Source organism: Magallana gigas, chromosome 10, assembly GCF_963853765.1.
Source record: "Magallana gigas chromosome 10, xbMagGiga1.1, whole genome shotgun sequence".
Taxonomy (NCBI): Eukaryota; Metazoa; Mollusca; class Bivalvia; order Ostreida; family Ostreidae; genus Magallana; species Magallana gigas.
The window spans coordinates 6,066,876-6,081,894 of record NC_088862.1 but is presented as its reverse complement, the minus strand read 5'-3'; the positions used below and the strand labels follow the sequence as shown (position 1 = coordinate 6,081,894).

General features: G+C 37.8%; 1 protein-coding gene across 2 annotated transcripts in view; it reads left to right on the top strand.

Moving 5' to 3' along the window:
* The window catches only part of LOC105329107 (uncharacterized), a 53,332-nt gene that overhangs the window by 5,407 nt on the left and 32,906 nt on the right, over positions 1–15,019 (top strand). For both annotated transcript variants that reach the window (XM_066074025.1, XM_066074024.1), the window contains exons 2-15: positions 7,706–7,869; positions 8,174–8,410; positions 8,740–8,798; positions 9,042–9,114; positions 9,548–9,664; positions 10,170–10,254; positions 10,875–11,001; positions 11,598–11,712; positions 12,454–12,569; positions 12,867–13,043; positions 13,333–13,545; positions 14,288–14,429; positions 14,752–14,792; positions 14,943–15,006. In XM_066074025.1, coding sequence (XP_065930097.1) covers positions 7,706–7,869; positions 8,174–8,410; positions 8,740–8,798; positions 9,042–9,114; positions 9,548–9,664; positions 10,170–10,254; positions 10,875–11,001; positions 11,598–11,712; positions 12,454–12,569; positions 12,867–13,043; positions 13,333–13,545; positions 14,288–14,429; positions 14,752–14,792; positions 14,943–15,006 — 1,730 coding nt within the window. The remainder of the gene's footprint in view (positions 1–7,705; positions 7,870–8,173; positions 8,411–8,739; positions 8,799–9,041; positions 9,115–9,547; positions 9,665–10,169; positions 10,255–10,874; positions 11,002–11,597; positions 11,713–12,453; positions 12,570–12,866; positions 13,044–13,332; positions 13,546–14,287; positions 14,430–14,751; positions 14,793–14,942; positions 15,007–15,019) is intronic.

Here is a 15,019-nt window from a genome sequence, read left to right as displayed (position 1 = left end):
ACCCGAACTTTGTCATATTTTAGCATTTCACAATGATATAGGGGTTAAAAGTGGCCCATTATCTTCCTTATCTTTGAAGTGTGCATCAAACGAATAACAGGGTAGTGTAGGGGGCATATGGGGCTAATATTCCCCGGTCTCAGATTTGGGCTGTAGGGGTACCACCAAGTGGCTCCCAGGGGTTCTGGCTCATTTCAGGGATTTATATCTCACTTGATATTGGCCACAGGAACTTGCAAACACTTGGATTAAGTAGAGGACATCAGGAGGTATTCATAATAAGCGTTAGAGGGCACCTATGACCCCTACAAGGGTTCGGTTAGCTCACCCGAACTTTGTCATATTTTAGCATTTCACAATGATATAGGGGTTAAAAGTGGCCCATTATCTTCCTTATCTTTGAAGTGTGCATCAAACGAATAACAGGGTAGTGTAGGGGGCATATGGGGCTAATATTTCCCGGTCTCAGATTTGGGCTGTAGGGGTACCACCAAGTGGCTCCCAGGGGTTCTGGCTCATTTCAGGGATTTATATCTCACTTGAGATTGGCCACAGGAACTTGCAAACACTTGGATTAAGTAGAGGACATCAGGAGGTATTCATAATAAGCGTTAGAGGGCACCTATGACCCCTACAAGGGTTCGGTTAGCTCACCCGAACTTTGTCATATTTTAGCATTTCACAATGATATAGGGGTTAAAAGTGGCCCATTATCTTCCTTATCTTTGAAGTGTGCATCAAACGAATAACAGGGTAGTGTAGGGGGCATATGGGGCTAATATTCCCCGGTCTCAGATTTGGGCTGTAGGGGTACCACCAAGTGGCTCCCAGGGGTTCTGGCTCATTTCAGGGATTTATATCTCACTTGATATTGGCCACAGGAACTTGCAAACACTTGGATTAAGTAGAGGACATCAGGAGGTATTCATAATAAGCGTTAGAGGGCACCTATGACCCCTACAAGGGTTCGGTTAGCTCACCCGAACTTTGTCATATTTTAGCATTTCACAATGATATAGGGGTTAAAAGTGGCCCATTATCTTCCTTATCTTTGAAGTGTGCATCAAACGAATAACAGGGTAGTGTAGGGGGCATATGGGGCTAATATTTCCCGGTCTCAGATTTGGGCTGTAGGGGTACCACCAAGTGGCTCCCAGGGGTTCTGGCTCATTTCAGGGATTTATATCTCACTTGATATTGGCCACAGGAACTTGCAAACACTTGGATTAAGTAGAGGACATCAGGAGGTATTCATAATAAGCGTTAGAGGGCACCTATGACCCCTACAAGGGTTCGGTTAGCTCACCCGAACTTTGTCATATTTTAGCATTTCACAATGATATAGGGGTTAAAAGTGGCCCATTATCTTCCTTATCTTTGAAGTGTGCATCAAACGAATAACAGGGTAGTGTAGGGGGCATATGGGGCTAATATTTCCCGGTCTCAGATTTGGGCTGTAGGGGTACCACCAAGTGGCTCCCAGGGGTTCTGGCTCATTTCAGGGATTTATATCTCACTTGAGATTGGCCACAGGAACTTGCAAACACTTGGATTAAGTAGAGGACATCAGGAGGTATTCATAATAAGCGTTAGAGGGCACCTATGACCCCTACAAGGGTTCGGTTAGCTCACCCGAACTTTGTCATATTTTAGCATTTCACAATGATATAGGGGTTAAAAGTGGCCCATTATCTTCCTTATCTTTGAAGTGTGCATCAAACGAATAACAGGGTAGTGTAGGGGGCATATGGGGCTAATATTTCCCGGTCTCAGATTTGGGCTGTAGGGGTACCACCAAGTGGCTCCCAGGGGTTCTGGCTCATTTCAGGGATTTATATCTCACTTGATATTGGCCACAGGAACTTGCAAACACTTGGATTAAGTAGAGGACATCAGGAGGTATTCATAATAAGCGTTAGAGGGCACCTATGACCCCTACAAGGGTTCGGTTAGCTCACCCGAACTTTGTCATATTTTAGCATTTCACAATGATATAGGGGTTAAAAGTGGCCCATTATCTTCCTTATCTTTGAAGTGTGCATCAAACGAATAACAGGGTAGTGTAGGGGGCATATGGGGCTAATATTTCCCGGTCTCAGATTTGGGCTGTAGGGGTACCACCAAGTGGCTCCCAGGGGTTCTGGCTCATTTCAGGGATTTATATCTCACTTGAGATTGGCCACAGGAACTTGCAAACACTTGGATTAAGTAGAGGACATCAGGAGGTATTCATAATAAGCGTTAGAGGGCACCTATGACCCCTACAAGGGTTCGGTTAGCTCACCCGAACTTTGTCATATTTTAGCATTTCACAATGATATAGGGGTTAAAAGTGGCCCATTATCTTCCTTATCTTTGAAGTGTGCATCAAACGAATAACAGGGTAGTGTAGGGGGCATATGGGGCTAATATTCCCCGGTCTCAGATTTGGGCTGTAGGGGTACCACCAAGTGGCTCCCAGGAGTTCTGGCTCATTTCAGGGATTTATATCTCACTTGAGATTGGCCACAGGAACTTGCAAACACTTGGATTAAGTAGAGGACCTCAGGAGGTATTCATAATAAGCGTTAGAGGGCACCTATGACCCCTACAAGGGTTCGGTTAGCTCACCCGAACTTTGTCATATTTTAGCATTTCACAATGATATAGGGGTTAAAAGTGGCCCATTATCTTCCTTATCTTTGAAGTGTGCATCAAACGAATAACAGGGTAGTGTAGGGGGCATATGGGGCTAATATTTCCCGGTCTCAGATTTGGGCTGTAGGGGTACCACCAAGTGGCTCCCAGGGGTTCTAGCTCATTTCAGGGGTTTATATCTCACTTGAGATGGACCACAAGAACTTGATAACACTGGAATTAGATAGAGGGCCTTAATCCAAGTGTTTGCAAGTTCCTGTGGCCAATCTCAAGTGACATATAAACCTCTGAAATGAGCCAGAACCCCTGGGAGCCACTTGGTGGTACCCCTACAGCCCCAATTTGAGACCGGGAAATAATAGCCCCATAGGTCCCCTACACTGCCCTGGTATCCGTTTAATGCACACTTCAAAGATAAAAGAGATAATGGTCCGCCTTTCACCCCTATATCATTGTGAAATGCTAAAATATGACAAAGTTCGCGTGAGCTAACTGAACCCTTGCAGGGGTCATAGGTACCCTCTAATGCTTATTATGAATACCTCTTGAGGTCCTCTACCTAATCTTAGTGTTTCCAAGTTCTTGTGGTCAATCTCAAGTGAGATATAGACCCCTGAAATGAGTCAGAACCCCTGGGAGCCACTTGGTGGTACCCCTACAGCCCCAATTTGAGACCGGGAAATAATAGCTCCATAGGTCCCCTACACTGCCCTGGTATCCGTTTAATGCACACTTCAAAGATAAAAGAGATAATGGTCCGCCTTTCACCCCTATATCATTGTGAAATGCTAAAATATGACAAAATTCGCGTGAGCTAACTGAACCCTTGCAGGGGTCATAGGTACCCTCTAATGCTTATTATGAATACCTCTTGAGGTCCTCTACCTAATCTTAGTGTTTCCAAGTTCTTGTGGTCAATCTCAAGTGAGATATAGACCCCTGAAATGAGTCAGAACCCCTGGGAGCCACTTGGTGGTACCCCTACAGCCCCAATTTGAGACCGGGAAATAATAGCTCCATAGGTCCCCTACACTGCCCTGGTATCCGTTTAATGCACACTTCAAAGATAAAAGAGATAATGGTCCGCCTTTCACCCCTATATCATTGTGAAATGCTAAAATATGACAAAGTTCGCGTGAGCTAACTGAACCCTTGCAGGGGTCATAGGTACCCTCTAATGCTTATTATGAATACCTCTTGAGGTCCTCTACCTAATCTTAGTGTTTCCAAGTTCTTGTGGTCAATCTCAAGTGAGATATAGACCCCTGAAATGAGTCAGAACCCATGGGAGCCACTTGGTGGTACCCCTACAGCCCCAATTTGAGACCGGGAAATAATAGCTCCATAGGTCCCCTACACTGCCCTGGTATCCGTTTAATGCACACTTCAAAGATAAAAGAGATAATGGTCCGCCTTTCACCCCTATATCATTGTGAAATGCTAAAATATGACAAAGTTCGCGTGAGCTAACTGAACCCTTGCAGGGGTCATAGGTACCCTCTAATGCTTATTATGAATACCTCTTGAGGTCCTCTACCTAATCTTAGTGTTTCCAAGTTCTTGTGGTCAATCTCAAGTGAGATATAGACCCCTGAAATGAGTCAGAACCCCTGGGAGCCACTTGGTGGTACCCCTACAGCCCCAATTTGAGACCGGGAAATAATAGCTCCATAGGTCCCCTACACTGCCCTGGTATCCGTTTAATGCACACTTCAAAGATAAAAGAGATAATGGTCCGCCTTTCACCCCTATATCATTGTGAAATGCTAAAATATGACAAAGTTCGCGTGAGCTAACTGAACCCTTGCAGGGGTCATAGGTACCCTCTAATGCTTATTATGAATACCTCTTGAGGTCCTCTACCTAATCTTAGTGTTTCCAAGTTCTTGTGGTCAATCTCAAGTGAGATATAGACCCCTGAAATGAGTCAGAACCCCTGGGAGCCACTTGGTGGTACCCCTACAGCCCCAATTTGAGACCGGGAAATAATAGCTCCATAGGTCCCCTACACTGCCCTGGTATCCGTTTAATGCACACTTCAAAGATAAAAGAGATAATGGTCCGCCTTTCACCCCTATATCATTGTGAAATGCTAAAATATGACAAAGTTCGCGTGAGCTAACTGAACCCTTGCAGGGGTCATAGGTACCCTCTAATGCTTATTATGAATACCTCTTGAGGTCCTCTACCTAATCTTAGTGTTTCCAAGTTCTTGTGGTCAATCTCAAGTGAGATATAGACCCCTGAAATGAGTCAGAACCCCTGGGAGCCACTTGGTGGTACCCCTACAGCCCCAATTTGAGACCGGGAAATAATAGCTCCATAGGTCCCCTACACTGCCCTGGTATCCGTTTAATGCACACTTCAAAGATAAAAGAGATAATGGTCCGCCTTTCACCCCTATATCATTGTGAAATGCTAAAATATGACAAAGTTCGCGTGAGCTAACTGAACCCTTGCAGGGGTCATAGGTACCCTCTAATGCTTATTATGAATACCTCTTGAGGTCCTCTACCTAATCTTAGTGTTTCCAAGTTCTTGTGGTCAATCTCAAGTGAGATATAGACCCCTGAAATGAGTCAGAACCCCTGGGAGCCACTTGGTGGTACCCCTACAGCCCCAATTTGAGACCGGGAAATAATAGCTCCATAGGTCCCCTACACTGCCCTGGTATCCGTTTAATGCACACTTCAAAGATAAAAGAGATAATGGTCCGCCTTTCACCCCTATATCATTGTGAAATGCTAAAATATGACAAAGTTCGCGTGAGCTAAACCGACCCTTTTCATTGTCATTGTTGTATTCTTCGAAGGTTCACGTCAAAACATGGCCGAGACAAAATAATCCCAATTTCACCTGATGATTTTCTCTGTTTTTGACTGTGACATGTGATAATTTTTTTATGGGAAGAAAATCACAATGTTGGGTGTTCTATTGTCTCATATTTGTAATAATACGATGTCTTTTTAATTTTCGATTGATGTTGTTCCTGGGGGAGTGAAAAGGCCAGAGCATAAAATTTTAAACACGCTTCGATGTAAACAAATTATCTTGCCACACTGGACTGGCTTGGGGTATTTATTGTATTTGTATCGTTTTATGCCTTTTAATTTACTTTAATTCGTCATGTCTTTTATATCATAATACGTTTGCATATCACTTTATACGATGCATATAGTTTTTCCTATTTGTATCAATAAGACTACACTTAGGATAACATTATTTTCATTACTTATGACCCGTATAGACGTATTTCATTTCTATCCAACAAAGACGCATTTTTAACTCTCTTATTCAGGTGAGCTTTACTGCTTCGGAAGTCGTCAATGCTCGTACAAATTATTGAGCATTAATCATTTTGATATTAATTAAAATATGTCGATAATTAAGTAAAATATAAATTTTTGTTCGAGTACTCTCAGTACTTTGATGAATTTCCTTATTGGCTGCTAGCTTCTACGGTCTTAGTGGCTGCTGTTAGTGGCTGCTAGCTTCAGCCTGGTCTTCTAATCACTTATGTTCACAATGTATACTAGTAAGAGAACCAAGTGTAGATCTAGAGGAGGAGCCGGGGGGGGGGGGGGTGGTTTCTGGTCTGGGATATTCAAGATTTTCAACAGCACTCAGTCAAAGTAGCAAAAATAGCCTCCCCTCCCCCGGGGAAACAAATTAAATTATTCCTTGCACTCCACCTCTTTCAAATAGGATACGCGCCTGGGAAAATGTGATATTTGTTCTAATACAGACCCTGGGCAATGGCAGAGCTTCTTTTAATATTAGACTCATCTTTACAAAAGATTATGTAATGTTAGAATGAGACTGGATGAGATCAAAAGTGAGTTCAGTTTAGCTAGATTGTTCATGAGCCCGGCCCCGGGCCCATAAAACTTAGACGAGCTTACTTTGGATCTCATGCAGTCTCGCTTTTACAAAAAGGAATGCTAGTATAAAAGTGAAAAACTGAGACTGATATCAAAATTAAGTGAGCTCGTTTAATTTTACTGCCCCCCCCCCCACCCCCCCCCCCCCCCCCCCCCCCGGGCAAGGTGTCTTAATAGTTTAATAGTTTGAATTGTAACATTTGATTTCTCTTCAGAAAATGTTATGATTTAATATTCATTTTCAACGTTTTTAAGTTTCTATACATTTCTAGGGCACTGTCCACTTTAGAACAAGTAGGTTAAGTGTAGTTATTCCTTAATGTAGACCTACGTCAGCTGATTTCACACGATACCACAGAAATCTTGAAGATACCACGGGCTAACTTCCGGAACAGATGTTTCATGACGGAGACAATCATATTTATTTATTGTTGCGAAATGGTTTATGGGTCATACTGTCGTTAAAAAATAAATTTTCCCTGATGAATTAAAATTTGACCCCTCAGCAATTAAATATTTACGTCACTACTTGGACAAAAACACTCACAACAAAGCTGAGCTACGTATCTAATAATTTAACCCTTATAATCTAACCATTAATCGAAATTAAATAACTCTACCTTGTACAATATTACTATCATTCAATTACTTAAAAAAAATTCCCTAGAAGAACCGTGCATCTTAATTCTAGATTTGTTTTTGCCGAAATCCACGGAGAGAGAGAGAGAGAGAGAGAGAGAGAGAGAGAGAGAGAGAGAGAGAGAGAGAGAGAGAAAGAGAGAGAGAGAGAGAGATGTACAGTTCTTTCTAGGGATTTTTAATTGAATCAATTAGTCTACATAACTCTACTTGTGCAGTATTGTAATAAGAAAGTTCGACAAAACAACATACAGGTGTACAATGTATATTGGAATTAAAATTAAGCGCGTGTTGTCTTTTTAAAAGGTGATTTTTAAGAGGATATTGAAAGTTGCTTTTAAAAAAAGTTTACTGTAAAAGAAAAAACTAAATGAATGTACTCTTATATGGTCTTTTTCAACAAAAACAAAAATATTGAACGTCCATTCAACGAGAGAGAGAGAGAGAGAGAGAGAGAGAGAGAGAGAGAGAGAGAGAGAGAGAGAGAGAGAGAGAGAGAGAGAGAGAGAGAGTCAACAATGTATACAAATGTTATTCGTTTTCCATAGGGACTTCCTGATCACAGTACCCGCGTCAGTCTACAGAGGGGAGGAGTTTGATTTCTGCGTGACGTTTCCCGGAACCTTCCAGGATGGTTCTGTAGAGGTCAACGCTCAGATGCAGCTAGATGACACAGATGTCGTCAGATATCCACCCCAAACTTATCTTACAGGTTGGTTGATATATTATTATTACCTTTATGATAACACATAGATTAGGCTTTTTGAGAATAGAAACATTAAGACGATTATTGGTAAAATTTCATTATTTGTTTGGGGTGATCTTGTTGAATTTTAAAATTGAATTTTCCCACCTAGTTAAAATATCAGTTTATAGGTGTTTGAACAAGCAGTCATGGTTTTTTAAACTTTTGACCGTACCATTTAGAAAATAATACTTACTGTGTACAAATACGAGTTTAACTGGCGCACATTATATACCATAGTACTGTATTCCTCATTAATATGTCTCTGCAGTTTCAGAAGCCATAAAATGCCAGAAACTCGTAGCCCCAAAGCGTGAGGGATATTGGACATTCAATGTCACGTTGCAGAGTCATGGGAGCTACGTCCCGAACCTTCCACAATGGTATCCTCCCAGGGGCAATCTGAGTACTACTCAAACTGAGAGGGTGAACGTAAACACCCGACGAGAGGATGCAGATATAACACTGATACAGACAGACAAACCATTGTACAAACCTGGGCAGACAGGTATGATGAGAGAGAGAGAGAGAGAGAGAGAGAGAGAGAGAGAGACGCCCAGGAACTGGTTAAAAGTGGACCCTTTTTTATAATTACCAATTCTTGCTTTTGAAACATACTCCTGTGATTTTGGTCGACGTGTAATACATGTATCACCTGAAGCCCTTTTCTCACTGACGATTACCCGCCTCACCAATCTCCATTTATATTAGTGACAATAATCCAACAATAACAGCATCCGTACACAATGTTGAAGAAACTAATTCCAATTTAGATCACAGTATCTTAAATCTCTTTATTTGCATATGAGTTTAACTTAATTTTATTACTGTTAACAGTGAAATTCCGGATCCTGCGACTTAAGGCCAACAACAGACTTCGCCCTGACACCGACAAGGTTGTAAAACACTGTTACTGTTATTCTTTTTATAGCATGCTTTGAATTGACTTGTATATCCAAAAAAAGTTCTTGCAGTTGCACTATGTAATTATTGGACAAATCTTTTGGCTTCTTTTACGTATATTCTGCAGTTGAAATACTGCCGCCAGGTCGGAGTTAAAGGCGTTTGATATCTAGGTTAAAAACTAGAACCTGAAAGATATGATTGTACTTATTGGAATTGTGGTTTTTATTTTAAAGATCAAATGGGTCTATGTTGAGAACCCAAGTAACATCCGGGTTATGCAATGGAAGGACGTCCCAACGACTCAAGGTAGGTAGCCCTGGTAAAAAAAGAAGTGAATTGATAGTTAAGTGCATTAATTTTAAAGATAAAGTTTGAGCACAGATCAAAGAACAATTCTCTGTCGTTTATCATATTTGACTAAAATGTTGCTGAGTGGTTACTGAAAGGAAACTAAATGGTTATTTTAGGGAAACAGAATGGATACAGATATGAAATGGAATAGTTAATGAAAGGAAACTGATGGTTACTTAAAATTTAACTGAATGATTACTTAAAATATTATATTTTTTTTTACTGTTCTCTAATCTTACGCCAACATTGATATATACAGATTAAAATTAATTCATTACAAATTCACTAACTTTTTTATGCAGTCTTTCAATGATATCAACGTTTATTTAAGCGAAGATGGTACCCCTTGCGTTGATTCCTAATATTTATTTGCTAATTCTCGCATAAGGTATATCCAGTCTGGAGATGTTACTGTCCAATGACCCCCCACAGGGAAACTGGGTCATCAAAGCCATCTACAATGACAGCAAGGAGTACAGCAATACCTTCTCTGTGGAAGAATACGGTAACATTACAACATATTTGCATAACTATCAAATTCTTGGTCTACATTCCTACCACTCGTCAGTTGTGTTCATAACTTCATGAATGCAGTAGTTCCAATCACAAATTTTAGTTATAATACCTTAGAGTATAGATTATATAAACATTTTCTAGCGATAATATATGGCATAATGAATTGCGTTAGTGATTCAATTTGCCAGAAAAAAAACCCAGCATATACAAAGCGTCAAACTTATACATAAAAAATACGAAATCTGAATTTTTATATACATAACTGTAAAGAAAACACCCATACAAACGGTGGCTTTATGCATTTACTATTGACTTTATGCATTTACCTATAGGGTTGCAGTTTCCAAAATATCTTCAGATTTTTAACAAAATCCGGAAATCTCTCCCCAAACTGCATATTAATAGTGTAAAGGCATTCAAAACAACCTGAATAAGATATATCTCATGTGAGGAAAGTTACCGCTAAGTGTCATGATCACGTTGTCTATTTTCAGTTTTGCCGAAGTATGAAGTATCCTTAACACCCCCAGCATACTTGCTGGTCGACACCCAGACCATCGATTTCAAAGTCTGTGCCAAGTAAGGGTAGAACTAATTGGGTGTATACTGTGTACGGGGAAATATTTGCCCCCGTTTTATTTTCGCCCCTGTCGCTCACATTGTCAGCGGGAACATTTAAAAACTGGGCGAACTCCAATGTCTCTTTGTTATCTTCTTTTAAGCACAACTGTTTCTGGACCAATTCAAAACGTGGGAATCTGTTTACAAGTGTAGCAGGACGAAATTGCACGGGACAAATGTACCCTAGTATACAGTATACATATATACTACATACGTATAACAATCATTAGCCGATATCCGGTTCAGCGCCCTCTATACAAAACAAGAAAAATCGTTACCTTATCATTTGGGTCTTTCATGACTTTTATTAATTTACAATACGATTGCCACCTTCTGAAATGGGAGCTCTAAATTTGAACATGCTAGCAACTCTGCTCTCTTGATTTAACGTTTGCTTTATCAAAATTGAAACAACAAACAAAACAGATTTAACACAAACTTACAAACTTTTATATAAAATGCACGTATATTATCTTTTAAAAAAACAAAAATATTACTCTTATTACTAAACTAAGTACATTGTATTCTTAACATAAACTGCATCAATGGATCCGATTCAAAACTACTTTGTATTTTAGATATACGTATGGAAAGCCAGTAAAAGGACAGCTGCAAGTAAAGGTCTGCTATAACTCTCCCTACGGGTATGGCTGGCGACGTCGAGGGCCCCAGTTCATAAGACCATGCACAGAAAGACTATTGGAGGTGGTTATTTTATCAGGATTAGCTAAATTGCTAAAACTAACTAGCTAAACTAGCTAAAATAGCAAAATGCTAAATAGATTTAACCATTTACCATGAACGCATTAGGTCGACTTTATGAAATGAATATTGACTTAATATATAAGATTGAAATATCTTTCTCTGTAAATAAGGTGTAAACACAGTAGAACAAGTGAGTGCAAACCTATGTGTAGTGGAGGTGGTTTCCAATTCAGTCTTTCAAAATAACTACAATAGACATGATAGAGACTGTTACATTCCGTTGCAACATGGATAACTCATGCAAAATATGTTTAGCTAATACATGTATGTGAATTTCAGCTGGTTATTTGTTTGAAAATTTATTCAGTAAACAGTATATGAAGTAAAATAGGACAGTCTAACTTTTGTGTAGTGTCAATACATAATTATTAATAATAAGAATTTTTGCCGATGGGCTTTGTTTCATTAGTTACAACTATCGCATCATTTACAACTTTTATAGATACTAAAGTTGTTATAAAAAATGGGTAAAAAATATGATTTTTGATTTGCTTCATTTGAATGATATGCATCATGTGACATTTTCTGATTTTTAGATAAATGGTTGTACGATGGTGTCTGTTAACGCATCAGAAATCGAACTAAACTCCAGGCGATACGCTATCTGGGGAAAGCTCCAAATCAACGCAACGGTCACAGAGGCGGGGACTGGTAAGGCGTACATTGAATGTAAATGTACCTTAAGGAACCATAATGAATGATCGACAAGTTATTCATTAGATCTACCTTAAAATTATTGATAAACTATGATTTTTCAAGTCATAGACTAGACGTATTAAGTAAAGAAAAATAATGATTGAATATTTTCCTATATCTTTATAAAAAAAGCTCTTTTCTAAAGGAGATTAAAAAAGCCTCGACTTTTCACCCCTCTTAAAAATACATATACCTAATCAACATAATTAGAATGCCATGCATCATATACTGTTTTAAACTAATATATGTTATGAATCACTGCATGTTTCTGATTCGAAATTAAATAAGATAAATCAGAGATGACAACTGCTTACCCTTAAATTAAGTGTTAAAGGTTCTGAAATATAGTGATATTTATGATTTGCAATGATCGCAGAAATTAAAATAATTTCGACTTTTTAGTCAATAAAAAATCTGTGAGGATGAATAGAAGAAAAACAATTTTATTCTGTTTAACAATTAGTAAATAAATGGGCATTACATTAAATCTGAAATGTATCATTAGACTGATATTACTTATAGTTATGAAAAACTGTTCTAAATTTAAATTGTGAAAAAAATCCCTCTAAAGTAACAAATGAATGCTACTTTTATTAAGAGTATAACAAAATCCTTTACAATTTTGTAAATAATTACACTTTAAACGAAAATAAAAACGTCTGCTTATTAATAACATTTTTTTCTTTTAATTATCAGGTGTTGTCTTGTCTGGCCAGTCGCAGGGACCGGAAGTGACGATTGTTTCTTCCACCTTAGAAATCACTGATGAGACAGATGGATCTTTTAAACCAGCATTTCCTTACCGAGGAAAAGTACTGTAACTTTTTCAGTGATTTTTAAACGTTAAAGCAAAAATATGTTTCTGTTTTGAACCTCTTAACGTCTATCTATTTTAAGTATAAATTTGTATTTAGTCTCATTCCAAAAAAAAATTTCGTTTAAAATACTTGATATAGTTTTTTCACTTTACCTTATTTTTCTAATGTTATATGAATCCATTTTCATTGCCATTCACCTTTTTAATCTGTTGATGTCTGATTGCGTTTAATATGTTTCCAATATACTTTACAAATTGATTTAATATACAAGCAAATATTTTGCACAATTAGGTTACTGCTAAGAACCCGGATGAGAGTCCGATCCCACAGAAGAGGATACAAATCAGTGCCTCGACCTATCAGCTGGATTCTTGGCGGGTAGCTTTAAATGTCACAACAGACGACAACGGAACAGCTCTTTTTGCAATTAAGGACCTTCCAGAAAACATTACTTCGTTTTCTATATCGGTAAAATCTTAACATGTTAACAATACCGTCTGTAATGTCCAATATACTCTTTTGATTTTGTCAAAAAAACCAAAATAGAAATAACATGCATCTGGAAAAATGCAAAGTAACTGATAGCAAAATATGAACATATTACATTATTATAAGTTTTTTTCACCTTAATTAATATAAAAATTTTAGATGCATGAATTGAATTATCATTATTTGTAACTGCAGGTATTACGGATTGCTAGATGTATTTTTCGTAATCAAAATTGAAAATTGTAGCTGTAATGTGTATTTTTTCTAGGCACAAGACGTAGATATTCAATTTGAAAGTGACAATGTTTATCACAAGATGTCTCCTGGCAATGCATATAAAGGCGTGACTCGTTGGTACTCGCCTTCCAACAGTTACATACAGATTGAAAGTTTTAAACAACCAGTGGCATGCGGCAAGGATTTCCAGCTTGACATTCTTTATTCTACTCCGAGCGACACTAATTATAATTTTTATGTCATGGTGAGTTTTCAAATTTCAAATCTAATATTTTTTAGCATTGACAAAAACAGAAGAATTGATATCAATTTTGACCATTTCTGCCGTCATTTTCACAGATAAAAATACAGAAATTATACTTTTAATTATAATTTCAACATGTTGATACTTGACAAAAACAATGTAATGGTAACTGTTTTGTGCTTCATGGCTCAAATGACTGTTGTTAGCTCTAATGTCACATTTTTTCAGAATGGGCGAAAATACCAAAATTGAAAACCCCCAAAACAAATCAAATAAACAAACAACCCGATGATATTAGAAGCAAACTGTTCAAACATAATATTATTTTGTTATGGAACTATTTTAATGTTTGAATGTTATGTTAGAGGATTTGGAAAATGTTTGGTTGTGCGTGTCTTACTTAAGAATTTTTTTTTGTATTATGTTTGATAGCTGTTTTAATGTCGAGCGAGCAATTGGTGCTGGATAGAATAATAAGGATTAATTGTAACTCCTCAGAAAGTATTGTATTTGAAATGCCCCAGAAAGTACGAGTATTTTTCTGTCTTGTGATTGGTTACTGTTCTTATGTTTTGGTATATCAATAATAATTAAGTGAAAATGTTCAAACTGCAAACTCTATAAGAGATTTATTAAAAGTTTTGCTAATCAATAATGATTATAATAATTATTAAATTAAGAATAATAAAATAAAACAAATTAATTTTCCCTATCATTAAATTGATGTATTCACCATATACAGGTTATGTCCAGAGGACGTATTATCTATACCACAAACAAGAAACACCAGTTTACCGAGGCAGACTCCATACAGACAACATCCTCAGATCCCCACCAGTATCTTCAAATACAAAAAATCCCAACGACAACACCAAGACCAAAAAGTACAGCTCTCTATAATTAATTATGTTTGATTGATTGGAATTCTAAACTTTTGCCCGGGCCACCGATAACATTGTTTTCATTGGTTTGCAGAATGTTATCACAAACTCCTCAGGCGTAGTTATACCAACCCACTGTAGTCATTTCGTTTTAACTATACTGTGTTTCTTTTAATTCATTTTTCAATTTATGTACTAGTATTTTTGCAACATTTTCAAATCACGAATCGTCCACTAAATTTACGTAAAGCTTTGTTCTTTTTTGATTTTCAGAATTGTTAAAAACTATCCCATTTTAAAAGTTATGAAACCTCTTTTCTTTCAGTAATTATTTCATACCCGACTCCACCTATACCGAAGATTCTAGTGAGTAAAATTCACCTAAATTTAATTTTAAATGCCATCATTTCTGAAATTTTACTCTTTTTGGAATGATTTTTAAAAAATGTTTTAATCTCTCAAATGTACATCTATTTATGGCGTGCAATACGATTTCTCTCTTAATTCTGCTTTTAGAATGAGACAATTGAGGCAATTACCGGACTTCCGCCAATTCTATACAGGAAACGCCGAAGCGAAAGTCAGTCTGTCCT